Raw genomic sequence first — 27,514 nt, 5'->3', positions numbered from 1 at the left:
TGATGTTATTAGACTGTTCCTGGTTGCTAGGTAATTATTTGAACAGCTGATTGAGAAAAAAAAAACTTTTTCAAACAGCTGACTGTTATTTTTGAAATAAGACAGTTGAGAATGTTAAGCTGTGCAGTTATTCAAGTACTGGGCAGTATGTGTAGAAGAGTTGCACTCAGTTACAGTACTGCACAGTGATACCTGAAGAAAAGAGAACTCATCAAAAATTGTAAATCTGCCTTTGTCTTGCTGTTAAGTTCAGGTGGATTATTCTCTAGTTAGATTAGGAAAATTTAGTTATTCAGATACAGTTTTTCTAGAATGATGGACTTCTATCCTACAGTTTAATTTTAAATTTCTGGCGACTGAATTCTGGTGTTTTTTGAAAGCTACTGGTTTACGTTATTAAATGTTTTTCATTACTTTACATTGTGGCTGGAAATCAGTGTGTTCTTTAGAAATTAGAGAGTGCTTATGCCTGTCTGATAGTTCCTAGCTTACCTCTAAGGGCTGATCTCTTCTGGTCATAGCTATCATTTATTTTGATATTTAATTTTCATAATTGGACACCCCTTTAGAAGGGTATGAGGACACTCTGATTGGTGGCAGCATTACCATATTATTCTGGAGAAGGATTACAGCTGGAAATCTGTGTCAGGCTTTCCCAGAAGTGTTTGTATGTGTAAGATTTAAATTTACTTTGAGTGTGAGTGTATCAATGGTCTTAAACTGGGACACATTGCTCTGAAGCGTGTAATAAGGAATTACATTAGGGGTGGACAGAAGAATGTAGTCCAGTCCCAGGAAAAATAGAGCTTGTTCCTGTTGTGCTCTTAGGGGAAAATTGTGAAATATCACTCCTGTTTAAGTGACAGCGTCATATTGGAGTCAGCAGTGAAAATTGAAGCTCCTTAGTTACTGACCCAGGATAGTAAGGGAGATCACATTTATTGGTGGCAATCTGGTGGGATATAGTCAGATGTCACATTAATGATTGGTAGTCCAGTGGGATATTAAATGGATGGGTCATAAACATTAAAGGGATCAGGTTAATTTTTGTTGCTATATCGGAGAATCAGAAGTAATCAAATAACAGCATATATGGTTACCAGCTATCAGGGATGTTTGGGCTTAACTATATTAAGTCAGAAGTTGTGCCTTCTTGGATGACCACAATAAAGCTGGTAGCCACTAAACTTCTTCCTCTTTCAGCTGCTCCCATTAGGGGTACCCACAGCAGATCAACTGTTCCCATTTCTTCCTGTCCTCTGCATCTTGCTCTGTCACACCAACCACCTGCATGTCCTCTCTCACCACATCCATAAACCATATCTTAGACCTTCCTCTTTTCCTGTTACCTGGCAGCTTCATCCTTAACATTTTTTCCCAATATACTCTGCATCCCTCCTCAGCACATGTCCAAACCAACGTAATCTTTCCTCTCTGGCTTTGTCTCCACACCTTCCAACCTGGGCTGACCCTGTAATATACTTATTCCTGATCCTGTCCATCCTTGTCACACCCAGTGCAAATCTTAACATGTTCAACTCTGTCACGTCAAGCTCTGACTCCTGCCTTTTTGTCAATGCCACTGTCTCCAACCCATATAACATAGCTGGTCTCATTACCCTCTTGTAGACCTTCCCTTTCACTCTTACTGGTACTCGTCTGTCACAAATCACTCCTGACACTCTTCTCCACCCACTCCATCCTGCCTGTACTCTCTTCTTCACCTCTCTTCCACACTTACCATTACTCTGAACTGTTGATCCCAAGTACTTAAAGTCATCCACCTTCACCACCTCTACTCCCTGCATCCTCACCATTCCTCTATCCTCCCTCTCATTCACACACATATATATGGTAGCCACTAAACAATTCCACTAAAATACATTGGTTCTCTGAAATGTTGGTTAATTTATAAAATGGACTACTTACTTAGTTAAATAATCATTAGCATCTCTTATAAGGATAAGCTTCATAAAGTAATGGATGACACAATCTACAAGAATGAATGGATAGAATGAAGATGTCTTCAATGGCCTTATTAATTAATGCATGTGTTGATTTTAAATAATTTTTAATGCAGATTTATAGGCAGAGAAGAAGAGTTCCCTAACATATGCAAGAACAGAGTTCTAGAGTCTCAGCCCTTAGATAGCAAAGATTTTGCTTCCACCAAGATAAGAATGGTGGTTAGCAAAATAATCTAAACTTATTTTGTAAAAACCATGCAATGACCTAGAAAAAGGGTTTAGATGGAACATTTTAAAGATTAATGTGCTTAGGAAAAATGAGGTACAAAGGTGAATGGGATGTCAGTCTTTTTTTTCAAAATGTTACAGTAATCGTTCTTCTTGTTAACGTTAACTATGAAAGTATAAGCCTTGCACAAGTATTTTTAAAATGTGAACCAATTAAATAAGCAAAACTAAGATCAGAATCAGCTTGCTGTTAAAAAATACTAATGACAAAATAAAATATGACAAAGTAGCTATTATAAAACTTTTTATTTAATAAAAATCATAGTAAATACTTTTGTTCCTGCCACGGGACTTCTTCAGACTGTGTAACAACAGGACCATTAAGGTGACAAAATTCATTATAAGTCCCCCCACATTAAACAAAAAAAAAAAAAACTTAAAGACCTCCACATCATTCATTGCCAGTTTGACATATGCATTAAGCCTGAGTTGAAGAATGTATTATATTAACTCAAGCAGTTTATAGCTTTTTTACCTTGAGGGGTGCTGACTGTTCATATGCTATATGGATTGCTTTAATACAGAGTCTGAAGAAGTCCTATGGTAGAGCCAAAAATACTTACAGTGATCTTTGTTAAATAAAAACATTTCAATGGCTATTTTATCATATCTTATTTTGATATGTGGATATATACTGGCATCAAAGTTTGGATTTTAAGTGCATATTGAACTCTGTGACTTGTACAGCTTTATCAAGTTTCACATTGGCTTCAGAGATCAAGAAGCAGGAAACTTCATAACAAACTCTTACACATGAAGTGGAATTTTTTATTCTCTGCATGTATGGAGAAGGATAGTCTGGGATTAAGAAACACTTGCAGATCTCTGAATGATGGTTAGAATAGATGCTCCCACAGTATAATTGAATGCCCACTTGTAAAGAACTTAGTATAGTTTACCAGAACCCTCAATGGGGATTAATTTGTTTTTTCAAGATGTGACACTAAGCATTTTTTAATAAACAAGTAATAAAGAGTGTCAGGCATATCACATAGTATTGAGTTGATACTAAAAGCAAACTATCTTAACACAAATATATTTCAACTGCTTGCTTAAAGCAGACATTTGCAGCAAATGTTTGGGTGTTGCAATGTGTTTATGATCACTGAGAACAAAATAGGGCTCAAAATAAACCATGTGGGCATGAAGGGCTAAGGTAATTTATTTTATATTAGAGAATGGGCAAACTATACATCAGCACCCTGACTGTATACATCAGCACCCTGAATGGAGAACAAACGAGAACAAACATTCTTTAGCAGGATGTTAATATACAAGTAATGCCCTCTGAAAAACAAGACTGCTATTGCTGCCGTGGAGCTTGGACTTGAGAAAAATCTAATGGCTGACATAATTTTATGCTCACTAAGCAGTGCTTCTGCTGTTTACCGAGTGCAAAAATGGGAAAAAAAATTAATAAAAAAGATAATTAAAAAAAGTGTGTGTGTGTGTGTATGCTTGCATGTGAGTGAAAGTAAGAGTGATTGAGCTATTTTAATCTCGCTAAGCAGCGCTTTTGCTGTTTAGTGAATGTAAAAAAAAAATTAGAAAGAAAGTGTATATGAGTATGTATGTATGTGTATGAGTGTGTTTATGTTTCTGTCTGCATGGATAAGTGAATGTGTGCATGAAAGTGGACGAATATGTATGTGTGTAAGACTGTGTTATGAATGTAAGAGAAGGAGGGAGAGAGAGTGTGAACAGTGAGATTACTCAAGCCATTATTTTATATTCGCTAAGCAGCGCTTTTGCTGTTTAGCGAGTGTAAAGTAAAAACAAAAAGAAACTTAAAATAGCAAAGTGTGTTTATTTATGTCTATGAGTGAGAGTGTATGTCTGTATGAAAGCAGAAGAGACTGTGTGTGTGTGAGAGAGACAGAGAGTGAGTGAAGAGTGAGTGCGATCCCTGGCAACAGCAGCAGTTAAGAGGTCTGCATACCTCTCGGCCTCTTACCTTAACATATCTGGATAAGCATAAACTAAATGGAGGGCAAAGGCTCAAAATAACAATATATTTTACACGATCCTGTTATAAAACTGCAACATTACTTCAACATTAGAATTTGTGTCGGCTTGCATTTTCTGAAGCAGAGGTGTGTATATGTGTGACTGCATGAGAGAGATCAACCACTAGCAATAGTTGTAAAGAGGTCTACATACCTCTCGATCTTTCAGCTAAAGAAATATGGATGAATAAAATAAAGGGAGAACAAAGTCTCAAAAATAAGAACAGATTTTAATTATTGTTCTTATAAAAGTTGCTTAAATACCAGGATTTATTTAAGAATGAATTTTCTAAATGAAATGAAAGTCTGAAACTTAAATCTGTGTCATCATTTAAAGACATCAATCTCTAATAAATGGCAACAAACCAAATGTTTTAGGAGAAAAGAACCAAAAAATAAAGTAAATACCTGGAAATTTTTAAAGTGTTATATTTTGGATGTAAAATGCTTCCTCCAACACCAATAACAGATACTACAGCAAGTTTGAAACATTAGGTGGAGGAAATATTTTACATAAAAAATATGCATAAAAAATAGAACTTACAAAATAAATAAGCAAAACGCAACAATTTTACAGAAAGCCCATTTTCTAAGTGCAATAATGTCTACCAGGGCGTGTGTTAATGTGCAAATAATGCCCTTCCAGGTATGTAGAGGCCCTCTGCCTGCAGCATCAGGCCTAATAACACCCCTGGGTGAGTGTTAATTACACATTAGCACACACCCTGTCAGGCATTATTGCTTGCTTAGAGATTGAGCAAGCTGTAGACCACATCATGACTGGAGAACAAATGTCCTCCAGCAATGTGTTAATATACAAGTAGTGCCCTCTGAAAAATGAGTGTGCCACTTCATAGCAGAATATCAAGCTGCCAGGGTGCTCGGACAGAAAAACAAATAATGGCCACCATTATTTTATGCTCACTAAGCAGTGCTTCTACTGTTTAGCGAGTGTAAAATGTAAAAAAAAAAAAAAAAAAAATTGTGTATGTGTTTATGCCTATGTGTAATAACTATATGAGTACATGTGAGTGAACGTGAGATTTAGCAAGCCATTATGTTATACTCGCTAAGCAGTGATTTTGCTGTTTAGCAAGTGTAAAAAAAACACAAAACAGAAACAAAATGTATGTGTGTGTATGTATTTTTGTGAGTGTTTGTCTGTCTGCATGTAAGAGTGAATGCGTGCATGAAAGCATAAGAAACTGTGTGTGTTTATGTATGTATATGTATGTGTGAAAGCAGAAGAGACTGTGTATGTGTGTATGACACAGAGACAGAGTGAACAGTGAAATCGATCGAGCTGTCATTTTCCACTCACTAAGCAGCGCTTTTTCTATTTAGCGATTGTGAAGTAAAAAAGAAAAGAGACTTAAAATAACTAAGTGTGTGCATGTATGTTTGTAGTGAGAGTGTATGTGTGTATGAAAGTAGAAGAGACTGTAAGTATGTGAGGGAGAGAGAGAGTGAAGAGTGAGTGCGATCCCTCGCAGCAGCAGTTAAGAGGTCCACATACTTCTCTATCTCTCACCTCAACATGTTATTTTAATTTATTTATTTTACATTTGTTAACTAGGAAAGTCCGACTGAATATAGGTCCATTTTCAGCAGAGGCCCGGGGAGAAAACCTCCAGACATATATAAGTATCAACAACCTGCACCTCAGCCATAGCATACATTATAAAATGGACTCATCATATATATATATATATATATATATATATATATATATATATATATATATATATATATATATATATATATATATATATATATATATATATATATATATATATATATATATATATATATATATATATGTATATGTGTGTGTGTGTGTGTGTGTGTGTGCAATTTATTTATTTTAATAAGCATAAAATAAATAGAGGACAAAGGCTCAAAATAACAATATTTTTACATGATTCTGTTATAAAATCACTCCACTAGCTCCTTAAGGATTAGATTCTTACTTCTTCACAGCGTGGCTTTAAACCAGGTCACAGGAAACGATCAGTCATTAAATTTTCTTCACTGCCTTAATGGTCTTTATTGGAATTTCTATTATTCACTCCCTGTTGAGATTCACAAATCAACTTGAAGGCAATCAAAGCATGTGACTCAGGCCAACTTGTGTCCTCATTGTTCCTTGGCCTATCTAAGGCTTTTGACACTGTTCCTCAATATCTTCTTATTCAAAAGCTCAATGACCAAGGAATATCCCCCCCTTCTACCAGGTGGTTCACTAGTTACCTATCAAATAGACAGCAGGCAGTTAAATGGGTAGACTCCCTCTTCTCATTCTAGAATATCTAAACTGGAGTTCCCCAAGGCTCTATCCTTGACCCCCTCTTTTTTAACATCTTTACAAATGACCTATATACCTCCTCCCAACAGAGTACACTCATACAATATGCTGATGACTCAGCCATCCTATTTTCATCTAACTCTATATCATAGCTTCAACAAATCACCCAAGCTGCTTTTATGTCTATCGAAAGCTGGCTTGCCATTAATCAACTGCTACTTAACCCCTCCAAAACTGAATGTCTACTTTTCACCTCCAAAAGTCACTCCCTAAATAAAAAAACAATTTACCATTCTCTCACAGAGCAGCACAATTACTGAACTTGTTCCTTCTACCAAACTACTAGGTGTCACCATTGATGAACATCTCATGTTTGACCTACATATTGAAAATAGCATTAAGACAATATATCAGAAACTTGGAATTCTCTACTGGCACAAACGTTTCCTACACCCTCCCACTAAATGCACTCTAGCCACTTCCTACCTTCTACCTACACTCTTATATTGTGCCCATTTCTTATAAATGTACAAACTAGCCTAAAATCTAAGCTTGAAACCTGCTACAATAAAATTGCAAAATTTGCCACAAATTCAAATACTCCATATATTACTGTATACCCTTGCACACTCACATATCACTATATACCCCTTCACACATGACTGTATACCCCTCCCCATTCTAAATTGGCTTGAGCTTCCACAATACCTTACTTTCCTACAGCTTAAATGGCACATAAAATCATTGATAGACCAGCTGTTAATATTGTCTTCCAAAGCTACATACCAAACAGACTTCTCAAGTCAGAAAATAACAACTTCTAACTGAGCATCATCCCAGGAAATCAGCCATCCAAAGTCTATTCTCCTTCTTCATAGCTAAAATTCAGAATACCCTCCCTTTAACTATCAGATCCAACCACATGCACACATCCTTTAATCTCTCACTTAAGGAACGCCTTTCTAAATCGTGGATCTGCTGCTGCTCAACCCCAGGCTGATAACTTTTATTACTTCATGACACTTCCACCACATGCCTCTGTTACTCACTTTTCTAACTTTCTTACTTTCTTCCTGTTCCTTTTATCATCCTTTCTCTTTTCTTCCAAATAGCTACCTCACCCTACATTATATCTCCTAAATAACTACCTCTGTATGTAATGACATGTCAGTCCTATTTATTATATGGCTAGTATGTTTGTAATCAAAGGTCATATTTTGTGCTACTGCTACTTTGAATGTTTGTGCTCTTTACTATAATGCTAATCTGAATGTTACTATTGTGCATTTATAAACATATGTCTAATGGAGTTTGTCTCCATGGCCATCCAGTGAAAATGGGTTCTTTCTGGCCCAGTTGGACTTTCCCAGAAAACAAATGTCAAATAAATAACTAAAATCATATCATTACTTTAATATTAGGATTTTGTCAGATTGCATTTTCTGAAGCAGTGTTGTGTGTATGTGTACCTGCATGAGAGAGATCAATCACTGGTAATAGCAGTAAAGAGGTCAACATACTTCTCAACCTTTCAGCTAAACAAATATGGATACATAAAATAAAGGGAAAACAAAAGCTCAAAATAGGAACAGATTTTAATTATTATTCTTATAAAATTTGCTCAAATAACAGGATTTATGTTAGAATGAATTTTCAAAATGAAATGAAAGTCTGAAACTCAAATCTATGTCATTATGTAGAGACATCAATCTGTAATAAATGGCAACAAACCAAATGTTTTAGGAGAAAGCAACCAAGACATTTTTAAAGTGTTATATTTTTGATGTAAAATCCAGCACCATTAACATATACTACAGCAAGTTTGAAACATTAGGTGTTTACATAAATATATATATATATATATATATATATATATATATATATATAAATATAACAGCAGTACTTAAAAAATAAATAAGTAAGTAAAACACAACAATTTTACAGAAAGCCCATTCTCTAAGTGCAGTACACATTAACACACTTGTCAGGAATTATTGCTTGCTTATGACCTTCCCAGTCCTCAACAGCAGTTATCCAAATAACCAGACAACAGTATTGTTTCTATGCCCATAAAATGGCAGCTTATCCATTAATAATGCTAAGGAGACTGAACTGAAAGTTTTACACAGCTCAGATCAGTTAACAGTACACCAGATAATGGTTTACCCTTCAACATAAAGGAGTTGGTAAGTGACAGAAGATCAGTTAAAGCACTCTGCTATTATTTAAACCTAGACTGGCAATTATTCAGTAAATCATAGGACAGAAGATGATCTTCAAGTTGTTGGACAGAAACCTTATCATACAACATACTGAGATAAGGCAGTGGAGAGATTCTTCTTTCGGCTTTTTCCCAGTTAGGGGTCGCCACAGCAGATCACCTGTCCGCTCATGATTAGCAGTGGAGTTTTACGGTGCTGAGGTGCCAGCCCAGTGCCCAACATTCCACAGAAGGCACATGCATGCACACACTCACACCTAGGGCAAATTTGGAGTGTCCAATTCATCTACAGCATGTCACTGGGATGTGGGAGGAAACCGGAGCACCTGGAGGAAATCCACATGACCACAGGGAGGACATGCAAACTTCGCACAGAAGGCACCACAATTGAGAATCAAACCAGAGAACCTCTTGCTGTGAGGTGGCAATGCTAACCACTGCACCACTGTGGCAAGGCAGTGGAGAGATAGTGTACAATATAAAACAGAAGTGGCAGTAGATTTTTGGGGAGGTAGGAGTAGATATAATGATGGTTTCTTTTTTAAACTGAGGGTAATTTTCCAGTGTCCATAATGATAGATGAATGGAGACACAAATATTGTAAGTTTTTTGAAACATAGCAAAGAGTCCAAGAGACCATAAGAAGATGGCCTGAAAGAATCTTGCAACTATGATCTATTTTAGAGAGAAAACAGGATAAATCCATAAAAATGCAAGGTCATCAGAGACACCACAATAAAGTGAATTAATGGATTATATTAATTAGAATGTGACAATAAAATCCACATATTGTGTGTGGCTGTGCAAGGATACCATATATTATTGTCCTAATTGAGACTTTAATATTACTGTGGGTTTTTGTTCTCTACCACTCAGGTCTATTTCTCTGTAGAAATGTTTCTGTGTGCATGTGCACTTGTGTTGTGTTATGTGGAATCTAAATAATTTTTTGAGAAGTATATTTATTTTTACTGTGTTACTGTGAATACTTACTTAAATAGTGGTATTTCTGCCTGTCAAACTGGACATTTGCATTTCTCTAGGTTATTCTAGCTTTTTTCATTCTTTAAAAAAAAATATCTTTGCAAGTGTGGTTCAAAGGAATATAGTTTACCACAGCCTTCTTTTATTCAGGGGGCAGCATGACTCTTGGAGAGGCAGTGGTATATTTATACTTATAAGGAACTGTAAGGAATGCTGGGTTGTTTTGGCTAAGGATTGCCTCCAAGTTGATTTGTGAATCTCAACAGGGAGAGAATAATACAAATTCCAATAAAGACCATTAAGGCAGTGAAGAAACTTTAATGACTGATCGTTTCCTGTGAAAGGTGTTACCATAAGGCAGTGATCAGATCATTTGGAAGAGGTGGTAGCAAAGCTGATTTAGTCTCAGGCATGCTACTTATAATTCAGTCCAGGATGCTGTGATATCCCAACTTTGTGTTTGGTCTGGTAATCCCTGAAAAAATATGATTTAGGGTGCAGTCAGAGAAGTGTCATGTGAAATCTTTCATTATCTCTACCCTTCCACTATTAATCTTCGTCATTCCTCTCCGCTTCCTTCCCTAAATGTTCTTTGCCCACATATGTAGATATAAAATTTTCTTTTGCACTTCCCTAACAACTTTTGTTTTATTTTTCCGTGCCTGAGATTTTATTATTTTTATTGTTGTTTGTCTTTTCGGCTTTTCCCGGTTAGGGGTCTGTCTCAAATGTTTTTACATTATCTTGCAACCCTTGCAACTCCCTCTCTAATATCACCCACCCCATCCAATCACTACCTTTCTTTCCACCCCACTAACTACCTTGATTATAGCAAGCTCGGATGCTCATAAGCCTATTACTTATTATACAGCAGGAACTTCTTATTGTAACATTTGTTAATGTCTGTTATGTACTTTGCAGGTAAAGATTCTAGTTGTCTACTGATGTACTATGTTCTTCATCTGTAAATATGTTTTGTAATTAATTGCTATGTTAATCAAATTGTTAATCGCTATGTATTCCAATGTAACTACTGTCTGTTTATTTTAACTGTGGAGCTTTTCTACCCAGGTCTCCACTGAAAATGGACCTACGTCCAGTCGGACACTCCCGGTCAACAAATGTAAATAAAATAAAATAATTATCTGACAATATTCTCTTTACTGTCTCATATGTATCTTTCTATTTAAGGACATCACTGTCTTTTGTTTAAGCTTTTCAGACACATCTTTTGAAAATAACAGTCTTTTGCTGTGCTCACTTAATTTTGTTGATTTTTACAGAAAGGTATGTTGCCTCTGTGACACCAATCTGGATCCACCACCAATTATTTTCTTCAGCTTTAGGGTAATTCATATTTTTTGAGACCTTGTGCCATTTTCACAAAACTGTATAATTTAAAATGAAACTTTCTTGCTTTTATATGACTCTACACTGCTTAGTGTTCATTTCTTCTCAGGTGGCTGCCAGCTTTTGCATCTGAGATCATCTCTCTATATTTAGTTGACAGTATAAGGTTTAAGATTCTTCTCTCCCAGAAGGCTTCTGTTATTAACCACTTGACACATTTTAATATGAGTACAACTTTGGTCCAAGGAGCACACATGCATTAGCCAACATCTACCATACTTAAAGTCAAAGTGAACTTTATTGTCATTCAGACCGACCAAGAGTGCAAATAAACAAAATTGTGTTAATTCGAACTCAATGTGCATACATGATATACTGATAATATTACTACAACAATAACACATATACTAAAGCTAATCCAGCAATAACAACAGTAAGACATTTATGCAGTGCAGTAACAAGTACAATGACATGCACCAAGACTATTTACTTACAGATTTTCGTCAGTACCCAAAATATTGCACAGGTAATATAGTGCACAGATCAGAATCATACAGAGTTCAAATTTCACGGAAAGTTAACTTGACATATTGCACAGAATGTTAATATGGCATCATTAGTATTGCACATAAGGTATTAGATTGTACTTTCATAGAGTTATTGCAAATGTCTGTGAATTACTTCAGCAATGTAACTCCAGACCTCCTTGACTAGTATGGTGCATGTTATTACTGGAGTTCAAAAGTCTGATGGCTTGTGGAAAAATACTTATACTAAATCTGGTGGTTTTGCAATGTAATCTACAGCATATCCTGTCTGAAGACAAACACAAGAACAGACCATAGGCAGGGTGAGTGCAGTCTTTGACTATTTTTCATGGCTCTGCTAAGGCATGGAGCAGAGTGCAAATCCTGGATAGATGGGAGCATGGACCTAATAATTCTCTCTGCCACTTTCACCACCTTCTGAAGAGATTACGATCTGAAACCATGCAATTTCCATACCACACCAAGAGATTACTAGTCAGGGTGCTTTTGATGGTACCCCTGTAGAAGGTTGTGAAAATTGATGAGTGGGAGTTTGGCATGATGGTTAAGATGTTTACCTTAGAGACTCAAGGTTCAGGGTTTGATTCTCATGTGGGAGTAATTGGCTAGGCTTAAAATTTGCCCACAAGGGCAGTTAGCCTAGTATGAAACCTATGAACCTATGAGTCTATGAAGGAGATAGTGTGATGCCCCTGCACTGGTTCAGTAATCAAGGAGCCTCAATCCTCACCACTAGCACCAGTGAGGGCCGTGCACATTGGGAGCATGACAAGTACACACACAATAAAGTTCAATTTCCCTTGAGAGCACACAGAGATCACAGTCAGTCTGGGTCTGGTTTCTCCCTCTCTCTCCAGATCCCCAATAAGACTCCCCACTGGCACAGCTATAGGGTTCAGATCTCAGCCAAGTAGTCACGCCAAATCCTCCAGCACCTTCTCTGCCCAACCAGTGCTTGGTGCCCCTGCCCAAGTAGCTGACACACACACACTTTGAAATCTGATTTATATACAAACACACAGACACTCCTGGGGAAGGTTGTCACAGGTTCACTAGTTATGCCCCCTTCTGCCCAGACTCTATAGTAGTACCAGCTGCCACCAACAACTACTTATCAGCTACTATAAGGCCCTTCCCAAAAGGTGACTGATTCTACTGTGTCTTTACTTGTCAACTTATTTTCTTAGAGTTTTGCAAGTTAACTCTGTTCTTTTCCAGTAGGGTACATTGTGGTTACATGTTTGAAGCTCAGCACATAACATACAGTTTTCTTACATTTGTAAGACAAGCCTATAGATCATATTAATATTTACAAATGATAGAGAATTTATTTATTTATTTTATTTATTTTACATTTGTTAACCGGGCTAGTCTAGCTGGATATATGTCTATTTTCAGTAGAGGCCCAGGGAGAAAAACAGATGAGGGCAGGATGAAGTTTCTGCAGTGCCCACACCATGGCTAGTCATTCCTTTTAACAGCTGCAAAGCATTCCTCCCTGGGTTGGAGTTTGTGATTGAGATAAACCATTGGGTGCTCTTCTTATTTACAAAATTCTAATTGGCTGGGCTGGCAACCTTCAAAATCCCCCCACCCCCCTGAAAATTCAAGCTAGTTTTTCAAGTGACCCTTAAGAAACATGGCTTGAGAGGGTTGAGTCTATTGGAAACACCTTACTCCATTTCGTGTCTTGACAGCCCATCCACTTTGGCATTATTAACCCCACTGTGGTGCTACACTGTCATATCATATGCTTGCAACCCTAGGCTCCACCTTAGTAACTTGGCATTTTGTTGGCTGGCTCGAAGTAACCATGTTAGGGGATTGTGGTCTGTAACTACAGTGAATTTTCTTCCATACAGAAAAGGATGAAGTTTTTGCAGTGCTCACACTATGGCTAGTCATTCCTTTTAACAGCTGCATAGCATTCCTCCCTGGGTTGGAGTTTGCGATTGAGATAAACCATTGGGTGCTTTTCTCCCTCTGAAGAAATCTGGATAAGTACAGCCCTCACCCCATAGTCTGAAGCATCCACCTGCACAACAAATTCCTTGCTATAATGTGGACTGGCTAACACAGGGGGTCCTCCCAAAGCTCCTTTAAGCTTCTGGAATGCCTGCTGACATGCTGGGGTCCACAATACCTTATTTGGCCTGTTTTTTCTTGTCAGGTCTGTGAGGGGAGCAGCTATGGTACTATAACTGGGGACAAACTTTCTGTAGTAGTCTGCTATTCCCTAAAAATGCCCTCATCTGCTTTTTGATAAGAGGTGCAGGCCATGCCTGAAGGGTTTCCACTTTGGCAGATTTTGGCCTGATCTTACCACTCCCCACTCTATATCCTAGGTAGGAGACCTCTTCATTACCCACCTGAGATTTGCTGGGCTTAATGGTCAACTCTGTCTTCTGCAGTCTGCCCGGCACCTCCCTGACATGCTGAAGGTGTTCTTGCCAGGAATGGCTGTATATGGCAATATCATCTAGATAAGCAAGGGCAAAATTCCTGCTCATGCTAGGATATGATCTACCACCTCTAGAAAGTCACTGGGGCATTTTTCATCCCAAAGGGCATCTTTGAGAACTCATACATGGCAAAAGGAGTCACAAAGGCTGACCTCACTCTAGCACTGGATGTCAAGGGCACCTACCAGTAACCCTTGTTAAGATTAATGATAGTAAGGTACTTAGCCCCACCCATCTGCTCTAGGGCTTCATCTCTCCTAGGCATGAGGTAAGTATCTGACTCTGTATGACTATTTAATTTCCTGTAGTCCACAAATAACCTGGTGCTGCCATCCTTCTTAGCTACCAGCACCACTGGGGAGGTCCAGGGAATGCTGGACTCCTGAATTACCCCTAGTTCCAACTTTTCCTGTATCTTCTCCCTCAGAGTCTGTTTTACACTCTCATGCACCCTGTAAGGTGTCTGCTTAATAGGCCTTTGAGGTCCTATAGCCACATGGTTCTGCACCAGGTGGGTACACCCTGGTTTCCCAGTGAACATGTCCCCAAACTCCTGTAACACTGCTCAGATTTCTCAAACCTGGGTAGGAGATAGCTACTGGGATACTGCTACCCCTTCAACTGAGATGTCAGTTTCAGCCTCACTGAGGAGATCAGTCACTAGATCTCCCTCAGACTCCTCCTGCAACCCACTCCAAATACTCAACAAAGGGCCTCCATATCATGATAAGGTTTCATCATGTTAACATGGTATAATTTGTGCCCCTGCCACCTGCCTAGCAGTTCTACTATATAGTTAGCATCACTGACCTTCCTTATCACCTTATAGGGTCCCTCCCAACCTGCCTGCAGCTTGTTGTGTCTGACAGGAATGAAAACTATTACCTGTTGCACTACAGCATACTCTCTAGCTTGAGCATTCCTGTCATGCCAGACCTTTTTCTGTTGTTGGGCTTCTGCCAGGTTCTCCTGGGCCAAGCCCATGATTTCCCTGACCCTTGTCCTGAAGTTTAGGACATATGGCACAACAGACTCCTTGTGGGATTCACACTCATCCTCCCACTCATCTTGAATTAAATCTAGAGGTCCTCTCACCCTTTGCCCATATAACAACTCAACGGGTGAAAAACCTGTGGATTCCTGGTGCACCTCTCTGTAAGCAAATATTTGTCCCACTCCCTCTTAAACTGGTCTGCAAATGCCCATAGCGTTGTCTTGAGTGTAGACTTTAACCTCTCAACAAGACCATTAGTTTGGGGATGGTAAAGGGTGGTCTTTAGGTGCTTCACCCCACAGTACTTCCATTTACAAGCCAACAGGTTTGACATGAAATTGGCATCTCTGTCAGTCAGTATTTCTTTTGGGAAACCTACCCTGCTGAAAATCTCTAACAAGGCATTTGCCACCTTTTCTGCCTCAATGGAGGACAGAGCCACTGCCCTGTGAAATTGGGGTACTCAGAGGCCCCACAATATCCATAGCTACCCTCTGAAATGGCTCCTCAATTACAGGCAAAGGCATTAAATAAGCTTTCACCTTGTTTCCTGCCTTGCCAACCTTTTTGCACTGCTCAAAGGTCCTGCAGTAGCCTGTTACATCTCTGGAAATCCCAGGCCAGTAGAGGTTCTGCATAATACATCTCTTTATACATTTTATGTCCATATTACCTGCAAATGGAATATTATGGGCTGTGGCTAGAAGTGCCAGATGGTAAGCTCTAGGGACTACCAACTGCTGTACTCTCTCACCCTCTAGCCCTCCCTCAGGGGTCCACTCTCTATACAGTAACCTTTTGTCCCAGTATACAGATTCCCCCTTCCCTTGAGAATCAGGTGCCTCACTAGCTACCTCTCTCAGGCCATGTACTGTAGTGTCTGAGAGCTGAGCCTGTCTCAACTCTCTCTTTCTAACCCTTCACAGCTCCCCTTCCACAGGAAGTCTGACATCCTCTGACAGTAGTGCCTCACTGTCAGTTTGGGAACTACTAATCACCTCTGCCTTTGCAGTCACTTTGTCCAAGGGAACATCAGTGCCTCCAAGCAGCTGTGGCTCATCTTCAGTCTCACTGTTACAGAGTAGATCCCTCCCTGAAGTAATCACCTCACCAGTCCTGGCTGCAAGTATGCGGTCTGTCTGAGTCTCCCCCAAGCTATGCTTGTCTCCAAGCTTGACTGCGTGTAACTGCATGAACTCATGATACTGCCTTATCAAAATCATTCCCCATCAGGACATCTTCAGGGTGGTACTTTGGTACTCTTGATGTCTCAAGATAACCTACTGTTGGCATTTTGTCATTCCTACTTACTGGCTCTCCCACCTTTTGTTCCCCACCTTGCCTTATATGCAACATGGCCCCACTGGTTGCATTTAAAACATTTAACCCTTGGTCCTGGACATGTACCTGGACTAGTGGCTTCCCCTGCTACTGGCAGATTCTATTTGGGCAGTCTGGGCTGCCCACCATGGTTTCCCTTAGACCCATGAGCAGCACTGGGTGTCTATTTCCTGTGCAGTGATGCCCTGCTTGCTGGGTATAGGTCTCCCTTCTTCTTCAACTCATCTACAGTAGAGCATTGTCTATCAGCTAACCAGATTCTCATGTCCTCAGGCAAAGGGCTAAGGCCTTGTTCCCTCACCAAAATATCTGACAGCCCTTCAAAAGTGGTGATCTGACATCAACTCAAACATCTATGAAAATAAGTGCTTAGTTCAGCAACATATTCACACAAATGTTCATCTGCCTTGCATCTATGGTCACAAAACTTTTTCCTATAAGCTTCAGGTGTTAACTTAAAAAATCTAGCAAACAATTCTTTACAACATTATAAATTAAGCAGTCATCAGACAGTTTGGACATTACAGTTACAGCTTTACCATGGAGTAAGGGGGTCAGGAACTGCACCCAGAGCCCTTGGTCAACATTATACTGTTTACATACCCTCTCAAACATATGAATGAAACTATCAAAATTATCCTCCTCTGTAAACTGTGGAAGAAATTTACTGACATTTATTGCTTCTGTGGTTCTGTTTCTCCCTTCCCCATTACCTCCATGACTCCAGCGAAGAGTCAGCATCTCCTTTTCATATTGCCTCTGCCTCTACTTCTACTCAGCTTCCGGGTATATCAGTTTCTCATTTTCCTCAGTCTCTAGATGCCACAGTCTCTCTGCTGCCTCCATTTCCAAATGCTTGGCCTCTAACTCAAGTCTCTTTAACTCCAGATGGATTTTTAAGTTATCTGTGGAATGGTTGAGGTGTCCATTTTCTGAGAGATGTACATCTCCACAGTCAGTCTGATCATCCTCCTGGTTGCTATTCTCTGATGCAGCTGTGACTAAAGCTACAATTATGTCTGCTTTAGTCAGGGTTCCATGCACCAGTCCTATAGATTGGCATATCTAAGACAACTGGCTCCTTGTCAGCTTGCCATACTCCTCTGCTGACATGTTTGCCTGCTCTCCCTGATTAGCTAAGCTAACAAAAGAAATAAAACAGTAGTGATATGAACTCTGAATGTTCACTGCTTGGCTGATTTAGAGTACATAAACACCTTCAGTGATCACTGTACACAAGCTATAGGAATTCAATATCCACACCACTACAAGCCAATTAATATGTGATGTGGTTATCTCACCACTGTCAACCAATTAATATGTGAAGGGGCTATCCCACCACTGCCAAACAATTAATATGTGATGCGCCTACACTGGTCCAGTAATCAAGAAGGCTCAGTCCTCACCACTAGCACCAGTGAGGGACGTGCACATTGGGAAGATGAAAAGTTCACACAAAATAAAGTACAATTTCCCTTAAGAGCACACAGAGATCACAGTCAGTCTAGGGCTGGTTTCGCCCTGTGTCTCCAGATCCCCAAAAAGACTCCCCACTGGTACAGCTATAGGGTTCATATCTCAGCCAAGTGGTCAAGCCAAAACCTCCAGCACCTTCTCTGTCCAACCAGTGCATTGTGTCCCTGCCCATGTAGTTGACAAACACACACTTTGAGATTTGGTTTATATACAAACACACAGACACTCCTGGGGAATGCTGGCACAGGTTCACTAGCTATGCCCCCTTCTGCCCAGACTATACAGTAGTACCAGCTGGCACAACCCAATACTTATCAGCTACTATAAGGCCCTTCCCAAAGGGTGACCAGTTCGACTGTGTAATGTTACTATTATCCAAATGGTAAGCGTGACCAAACTTTTAAGGCTATTTAAGAGTGGTCTGTACAGAGTCACCAAATACCTATGAAAGTACTCAAAGAGCTTAAATATCTCTACAAAACCAGCCACAATTAAGATGACAAGTATACACACAATAAAGTACAATTTCCCTTAAGAGCACACAGAGATCATAGTCAGTCTGGGGCTGGTGTCTCCCTCTCTCTCCAAATCTCCAATAAGACTTCCCACTGGCACAGCTATAGGGTTCAGATCTCAGCCAAGTGGTCAAGCCAAAACCTCCAGCACCCTCTCTGTCCAGCCAGTGCACTGTGTCCCTGCCCAAGTAGCTGACATACACACACTTTGAGATTTGGTTTATATACAATCACACAGACACACCTGGGAAACGCTGGCACAGGTTCACTAGCTATACCCCTTTCTGCCCAGACTATACAGTAGTACCAGCTGGCACCACCCACTACTTATCAGCTACTATAAGGCCCTTCCCAATGTGTGACCAATTCTACTATGCAATGTTACTATTATCCAAATGGTAAGTGTGACCAAACTTTTAAGGCTATTTAAGAGTGGTCTTTACAGAGTCACCAAATACCTATGCAAGTACTCTAAGAGCTTAAATATCTCAAAAAAACAGCCACAATTAAAAGGTTTAAATATATTTAATAATAAATAATAAAAGACAAGACAACATTCAATAACACAATACAGTGACAGCAGAGTTCAGAATCACAGGAAATATTTTAAAACAATATTGCAGGACAGTCTCACATAAATACAGAAAACATCTAAGCTAATCTTACTATATTCCTAAATACCTCTAACAGAAATCATTGCAATCTAAGTCTTACTTATAGATCAAAATGGAGGTAGAAGTGCTGGGTGAATGTTTCTAGGTCCAAAGACAAATACAAAATGCACAGATTCCTTCTCTAAGATAGTTCTTAAGTTACCATCAAACATTTCTAGTGGGTTATCTCAGATTACATCATTCTTGTCACCTCTGCCTTTAGTTTCCAAGCCAATAGAAACCTAAAAGTTAGCACATCAGTATCAAGAATACTTATCTCTTAGACGCTGACATTTATCTCTTAGAAACTTGCCTGGAACTGGAAATCCTAAAACAGTTACACACTTTTACCTTTGAAACCTGTGATTATTTCTGTTTCCAGACAATAAAAAGAATTTCTGGATGCAGACATTCTGTCTTCTACCTGTGGTAAACACAATTGTAAAACTCTTTACTTGTCAACTTATTTTCTTAGAGTTTTGCAAGTTAACTCTGTTCTTTTCCAGTAGGGTACACTGTGGTTACATGTTTGAAGCTCAGCACATAACATACAGTTTTCTTACCTTTGTAAGACAAGCCTATGTACTATATTAATATTTACAAATGACATATAATTATTTACAGCATTATAGCTAGCTGGGCTGGCAGCCTTCACAGGTAGTTTTGCTCTTCTCAACCTTCTTATGAAGTGTAGATGCTGTTGCACCTTCTTGACAATGTGATTAGTATTTATTGACCACGACAAGTTTTCAGTGATATGCACCCCAGGAACTTGATGGTCTTCACCCTTTCCACTATTCCTCCTTCAATTGTGAGTGGAGAATGAGCCTTGCCTCTCTTCCTGAAGTCTACCATTATTATTATTTATGTCCCCAGTTAGCAATATCATCTTTTTTGTACTTCAAATCTTCCTTCTATTATTGCTTTACCCTTAACCAGTACAAGAAAAAATGACATGTAAGTAATATCTGTGTGAGGTGGGGTGTCATTTTTTTTTTACCTCCAGGCTGACTTATAATGCCTCTTCCATTACTTGAATGTCTGTTATGTTCCTTTTTTCTGAATTCTTCATTTCTCCAAATTTACACTCTGCTGTAAAATGTAATTCAGGGCATGTGGGTATATCTGCACTAAACATGTTTAAGTTAATGCTGCCATTGTATAGAGTTTGCTTATACAAGCATTAGGCACTGGTGTTTACCCTCCATTATTCTAACAACACCACTTTTTATTTCTCACTTTGTCTTTCGTTTACATTGTTTTGGATTTGAATTTCTTTTATTTATTTATTTTTTTGTTGTATCTGCTTTATTAATTGTATGACTACAGGAGAGATGGTTTTGCTTCCTTTCTAGACCGGTAGTGACAAGCCCAAACCAGGATAGCTTGGATGCTCTTAAAGGAAGCTTTCAAACTATCACTTAGGAGGCTGGTTGCACCAATGGACTGATTCAGACCATTATGCTAGTATAATTCTGAAATTCTTAGAGTGGATTTCCACTTCTCTGTAAAAAAAAAAAAAAGAAAAAAAATTGATTCTGTTCCAGCTTTTTAGTCAAATGTCAAATGTTCAGCTGTGAGGCCCTTTCAACTTACCCAAACAATGGATATGCAGCACCCTGGAGAATGCTAACATGTAGGCTATTCAGCTAAGGCTCCCCCTCTGGTATCATTAGCTCCTTATAACAGTTTCAAGTGAAGCCATTTGTCCATAAATGGACAATGTCACCCAACTCCTTTCTAAACCTACCTGCTCCCATATTCCTAAGGATTCACTACCTGACTTTCCCAGCTATGCTACAAAGCAGGCAGCTAGTTCCCTATTCCCTTTCTCCCCTAGTTCCATATTCCTTCAAATGGAATGGCACATCACAGTTTCCTTTTATTTGAGTTGTCATATCCAGCTATAAAGGTCTCTTTTGCATTATTAACAGGCTTCCCATTTGATTCATCCCTAAATGGACAATATGTATCAAGTCAACATTAAAATCATGAAGAAATGCATTTGGAATGCTGTGCCCTCACTTTCTAGCAGCCCACAGTGGTCTACAAAGAACCCCATTCCTGGCAACCTATGGGTGATGTGATTGGCTTTTCTGGTTCCCTTTGTATCACAGAGAAATCTTCAGATGGCTACCCACCTGTGCAGTATCAAGGAATCTCTTTTGTTATGAAACACATGTCTGCAGATGGTAAAACAATGTGTTCTTAACATTTTCTCCCTTAATATTGTTAATCTACAATCACTGCTCCATACTAATCCAACTATTTGTTTGTGGAAAAGAGATGCAGTTGCTGGAGAATCTTACAGGCATTGGCAGGGAGACAGTGGAATCTAATATACATGTGTATACTGTGTAACTGAGGCAAAATTACACAGGCTTTCCGCAATATGATAAGGACACTGCATACAAATGATGAACACTAGGGACTGTATGTAAGGATGATGCTATTGACACAGTTGAAGTGAAAAAAGCATTAGGAAGTAGTGCCAAATGTGCAGTATTGTTCAGAACATGGAGGCTACAGTGAGAGAAGGAAACCAACAGATAGGTACAGGGCTCCTACACTGTGAACTTTGAGAAGATGGAGAAGCAGTGAGGGAAAGTATGGGGATTTGAAGAAGGGACAATGACATAAAGTGTGTTTAGGATTTCATAAAAAATAAACAAGGGATAACATGATAAAAAGCATGAGAAAAAAAAATCAAATACAATGGATGCATAAATGTTTAAAAATGGAGAAAAAGAAGGCTATGCAAAAGAACAAAAAGAGCAAAAATGCTTATATAAAATGATAGGAGAAGGTAAAGGTAAAAAAAGAATGAAAGAAATGATGAAGCTCATAAAAGGGTAACTAGACTGATACAAAAAGCAAATGTGAGTATACAGAAGGCACTGGAGGATAGGTGAAGGATGACTACAAACGTTTTTTCACTGCAGCTCTATGACATACAGCAAAGAAGCACTGACTATGATGCAGATGACCTGAATTCAGTTAGTGGCTTGGGCACAAGAGGGGTGGTAAGGATGGCATTGGACACCTGCTGCCCATTTGTGCATCTTGGGGAGAGGGAGGTAACTCTGACTCGCAACTTGGATGACATCTAGAGAAAGCAAACACACCAGCAGCATGGATATGAAGAGCATATGTTGCCCTTAAGTACATTGGTTGGGGAAGTACATTTGGGAAGGTATTCTTATCACTGCAGGAAGCACTTAGTGAAGTAAAAGGAGCCAGTGGAAGGAGGGGAAGGGTAGGTCACTTCATCAGACCTGAATACTGGCCAGCTCCATACCACTTGTCTTTCTCCATAAGGGGAATGAATGGACTGATTAGGCATTCCTGGCAGGAAAAAATTGCTCATAGGACTTTCACCTTGCAAAGGGATGCCTTGTTCCTGTTCCCAGGGAATTGTTATGGCTAGGCTTGTATAGGCCCTAGGGTTGATAGCCTAGTATCAACCTATGAACCAAAAAAGACCAGCTCTGTAAACCTAAAGCAGTCACTGGGTAAGTCCAGAAGACAAGGAAAAAAATGTCCATATATATTTGGAATTACTGAAAGGGCATGAAGCAAACAAGAGAGAGAGAGAGATAGACTTCAGTGTATAAAGATATAGAAGGCCTACAAAAATGTTTGGAATGATTGTTATTTGTAAATGAAAGAAATAAAAGGAGTGCTCTGACATAGAAAGGGAAGTTAAAGCTTAAAGGAGAGACAGCTGGACTCACTACAGAATTGGGAAGGAAGAAGTACTAATGGAAAAAGCAGGTTTGTGGGAGACAGAAAAGGTTCATGGGAATCTACCTTCTAGCATCTAATGGAGGCAAATAGGTGCAGTATAAGAACCTCCCTAACAGAACATACAGTATGCCCTTAGGATTATAAGAAGTACCTCGGGACTGGGAAATGGAAACAGCAGTACCATTACACAAGGAAGGTGCAAGGAATAGTTTAGTATCTATAGGCAGAGCAGTCTGAAGTCTGTACTGGGAAAGGTAATGGAGAAGATACTTAGGATAATGTCATTCGAATATCTAAGGGAAAAGGTCTTTTGGACAAGAAACATCACAAGTGCATTGTCCGCAATGACCAGATTATGTCAAATTAACTAACTCACTCAGTCCATGACTGGTAACAATACAAATGGATAACAGGGAAACAAATGAATGCAGTCTTTAGATTTACATAAAACTTTTTTGCATGGCCCCCCTCAGAAGAATTATAACCATACGTACAGGAGGGTAGGAGGTTCAGAAACAATACAAAGATTAGGGGACCTGATAGGAGGTAGAAAGAAGGGTGCAAGTGAATCCATATTACTGAATGAGTGAGAAATGACAAATGGAAAGCCACAAGGATCAGTACTAGACCCATCACTCTTCGGTGTGCATGTATCAGATATCAGAAAGGGGGCAAAATGTAAGATCAACTTGTTAGAGGATTATACAAATGGGGAACAGACTGGGCAGTGATGATGGGAACTGCCTAAGAAGGCAACTTAGGAGGTTAAAGGAATGTGCACAACATTTGACACTTCCTATTTGATTTAAGAAAAAGAAACAAAAACAGCATGGTTCAAACAGGGAGAAATAATTCAAAATAATATAAGAAATAGATGTTTGTTGGGGTGGTGGATTAAAGCTAACAAACATGTAATTGGATAGGGCTCTAGGAGTGGAAGTTCAACCTAAATTTATTCACCAGCAGCAATGCAAGACAAAAGAGGCTAAAATGAATAAACTATTGGGGTGCTTATCCAGGAGGTGAGCTTGAGTGAAGGGTATGTCATGTTGCCTCTGTGTAAGGAATTAGTAAGGATTCATCTGGAATTTTGCAAGTAGTATTCAAGACCATGTAGGGAACTGAAGCTGGGCTTCCCAAAAGGTTCTACACGAAAGCAACACCAAAGGTGAAAGGTCCGGTATGAAAATAAGGGAGGACTAGATTAGAAGGACTGACTGACTATACTGTGCATGTATCACACAGAGAAAAAGGATCATTAATAACAACAGAAGGAGGAAAAGTATAAGTGAAGGATGAACAAAAGAGAAGAAGGTAGTGGTGGCACTACACAGCTGCTAATCTAAATGAATTTAAGGATAGTCTGCCACATAGAAAGCATGACTTACCTTTTAAATATACTACCAGGAGGAATGACATTAAGGGAAAATGATAAAGAGATTTAAAAACTATGTGACAGGTGGATCACAGGAAGAAAAGAGGGCAGCTGCATTGTGCTACCTGGAAGGCCATGACACTCTATGCATACCTGAAGTTTTAATATCTGCTTCATATGTGTGTCTGTTTTACAGCTATTAAGATTCTTTATAATAATGTTACCACCTTCCTCTCCCCTCTTTGAAGATTCATGTATTCATTAAGAATATACTTTGCTGCTCATATGACACCTCCAGCCAGGTCTGGATAACTGTGATAGTTTCTCAACAAACTCATCGCAGTGGAGGGTCTCAGAAAGCTTCTGGTGTGTATAGGTACTTCAGCTGCATTAAGTTTTAACAGGAACCTGATTTGAGCAGTGTCATTGAGTCATCTTGTCTGTTTCCTTAATGTTACAATATGGTATACTAATCAGAATAGTGAAGCCTACATCAGCAAATGCATAGAATGAATTTGGAAATAACGAAACCAAATGTCCTCTGTTCAGAACATGGTGATTCGACCTTTCCACCTTTTAATATCCTCTGTGGTAGAACAAAAACTCTTAAAGGGGCCACTAAATCACAGGAATATGAGCTTTTACATATTCAGATTTCCAACGACCATCTTTATAACTATTCCCTGTTTCAGGAGGTGTCCTTCAGTCTGGCACCTGCTGAATTTGATGACCTCTGAAACTGGTTTCAAAGAATACCAAATATCTTTATTTTGCCTTTCATCACCCATCTGCCTATCAGCCTAACCCTCCTGCTCCCCATCTCATATATCTTTCCCTTATTTTTACCCACATACACAACTCAGATCATGTGATACGAAGGGATCTTCCATTCTTGGACTGAATACCAAATAGGTAACCAATTTGTATTTTCCATATTATCGTAGGCAAAAGCTGGTTGCCAGCTAGCCATCTTATAAAGCTCCTGGGGATGTTTTCTCTGCACCAAATGTTCCTGCCCATTAAGTTGTGGATTTGACATGCAATTCATGCTATCCTGGTCTTCCCATATGATATGCATGCATTCTTCCACATGCACACATTTACTGTCTTCTGCTGTGCTGTGCTGCCTGGGATTGCATACTTGTGACAGCCTGTTCCTCTGAACTCTGTCAGGAGTAGCTTCTAATACCATGGTCTCCTTGCATCTATCTTTCTCTCTCTCTTTCTTTCTCTGCCTATCTATCAGTGAGGTGGGTAAGCAACTAGTTTCTCACTACCATGATCTTATCCAGCTCTGACCAGATCTGGGTCTATAACTGAAACTCAGGTCACTGGGGTTGTAGTTATGATTAGTTGAGGTTCTATCCTTTTGCATAGCAGAGCCAGCACTTTCACTTACATTTTGTATTTTCTTCTCAGTCATATCTCCAGAAGTAAGAACCCAACAGCATCTTTCAACCTGGAAGATGATTTGTGCCCTGATATCACAATGGCTTAAATGCTGCAATGTTGTTTGCACTGGACATCCTACTGTTGACCTTGCACACTTGCAGTGAGTGCAGAACTCTACAGACAGGTTATTAACTGGTACACCTCAATACTATCATTATTACCCTATAGCGTAGGAACTGCAAAGACTGTCAGAAGTGCTTCAATCAGTACTTAACTTACTGGTTCTTAACTAGAAACCCTACATGACTAGGGTCCAAGTATTGGTCCCGCTATGCTATGGCTTACTAATCTCAGAGTTGATATATATATATACATATATAAGTAGCTAAGGTATAACAGGGTGCAGACCTCCCCCACAACACACACGCGCACACATATCAGGGGTAGAAAAGAGGCTTAGATCCCAGAAAAAATGCTTTTTTACTGTTTCTTTTTCATTTCCAAATGCTCTTTGTATTCATATGCTATTATTAATTTGTGATAAGAATTGTATGAGGCAATCACAAATGAGTCAATAGTTTTTCATGTAACCTATAATTTACTCGGGGGGGGGGGGTCTGCATAAAGCTGTGCGTTAATTTTCCTTTGCAGGAAAGCACTTTAGAGACCAATGATTTATTTTTCATCCTTTGAGTCGTAACATATTTTTAACACCTTGTGTCTCAGAAAAAATAAATGCTCTTTGGAGAAGACTCTCTGCATAGATGAATGATGCAGTCATACTTTAATCTTTATAACCCCAGACATGTCTATCCTTATTAACCAAACTAAGTCACTTCTGTGTTTGTGTACACCCATATGCATGTTGGTATGTGTGTATGTATGTATGTAAGTGTGTATGAAACTTTCTAAAATTACATCACACATGCATAATAGCAAAACAGTGAATGTAAGAATGTATGACAGTGTGGGAGTTCTGTCATCAGACAAGCTTCCAGTTTAAATACAATTATGTTTAGCAGTCTTACATCTGAATTTAATATTCTCAATAGCACTTTGGTTTCCTTCTAATTAATAACAATACTTACTGCAGCAAAAGCCCAGCAGGAGCCACATTTTCCTTGAGACTTAACCTCTGTAACACAGTCTTTCTCTCGCCAGTCAAACTCCGCAGGAACAGATTCATTAACTTCATCTTGTATTCTGACAGGTACTCCTTCTGTGTCCCAAGGCATGAGCTCATTATTTTGCTCCAATTCTTCAATGGTCTGCCAAGATAACATCCAAATAAATCAGTCTCTGTAAATCAATAAATGAACTCATTTTATTCTAGAATCTTATCAGTATTACTCATGCTGAAATGTGAAACAGATATAGTCCATCCCAACAGGATGTTACAGCCCCTACTACATTCTAGCATGGTGTTACTTCCCTTCTATTCAACTATACATGCTATCTTAGAGAAAAAGTTCAGTGTAATATCTCATGATACCACATGAAATGCACTAAGGCATTTTCTGTAACAATAATCTTTTAATCTGTAACACGCTGAGTCTCATGCTCTCACTCACACCTACAATCTGTTTATCTACTGATCTGCAATACTTTTTATGTGAGTTGTTATTTAATTTCTCCACAGATGGATCACAGTGACAACAGACTGAGCAGGGGAGCCCAACTTCCTTTTTCTTAAAGACTAAATCTGATTCTGAGGAATATCCTCTACAGTGTGACATTTTCCTAGAATAAATGCAAATGCAATAATATGCCAAACCATCACACATGGCTCCGGCACATTCTGTAGTCTAGAATCCCCTCTGTAATGTGACCAAGGTTTGACCTGTGTCTGAAACAAATCCAAAGGACACCATAACTCAGTTCTTTTTTTTT

The 27,514-nt window shown here is 39.0% G+C and overlaps 1 protein-coding gene across 1 annotated transcript in view; it reads right to left on the bottom strand.

Moving 5' to 3' along the window:
- The window catches only part of LOC122810795 (ervatamin-C-like), a 577,987-nt gene that overhangs the window by 299,569 nt on the left and 250,904 nt on the right, over positions 1-27,514 (bottom strand). Inside the window, exon 4 of the mRNA XM_044082359.1 lies at positions 26,713-26,892. Coding sequence (XP_043938294.1) covers positions 26,713-26,892 — 180 coding nt within the window. The remainder of the gene's footprint in view (positions 1-26,712; positions 26,893-27,514) is intronic.

The sequence above is a fragment of the Protopterus annectens genome, chromosome 1.part1 (assembly GCF_019279795.1).
Source record: "Protopterus annectens isolate FY-2018-M chromosome 1.part1, PAN1.0, whole genome shotgun sequence".
Taxonomy (NCBI): Eukaryota; Metazoa; Chordata; order Ceratodontiformes; family Protopteridae; genus Protopterus; species Protopterus annectens.
This window is presented reverse-complemented; position numbering and strand designations above follow the sequence as displayed.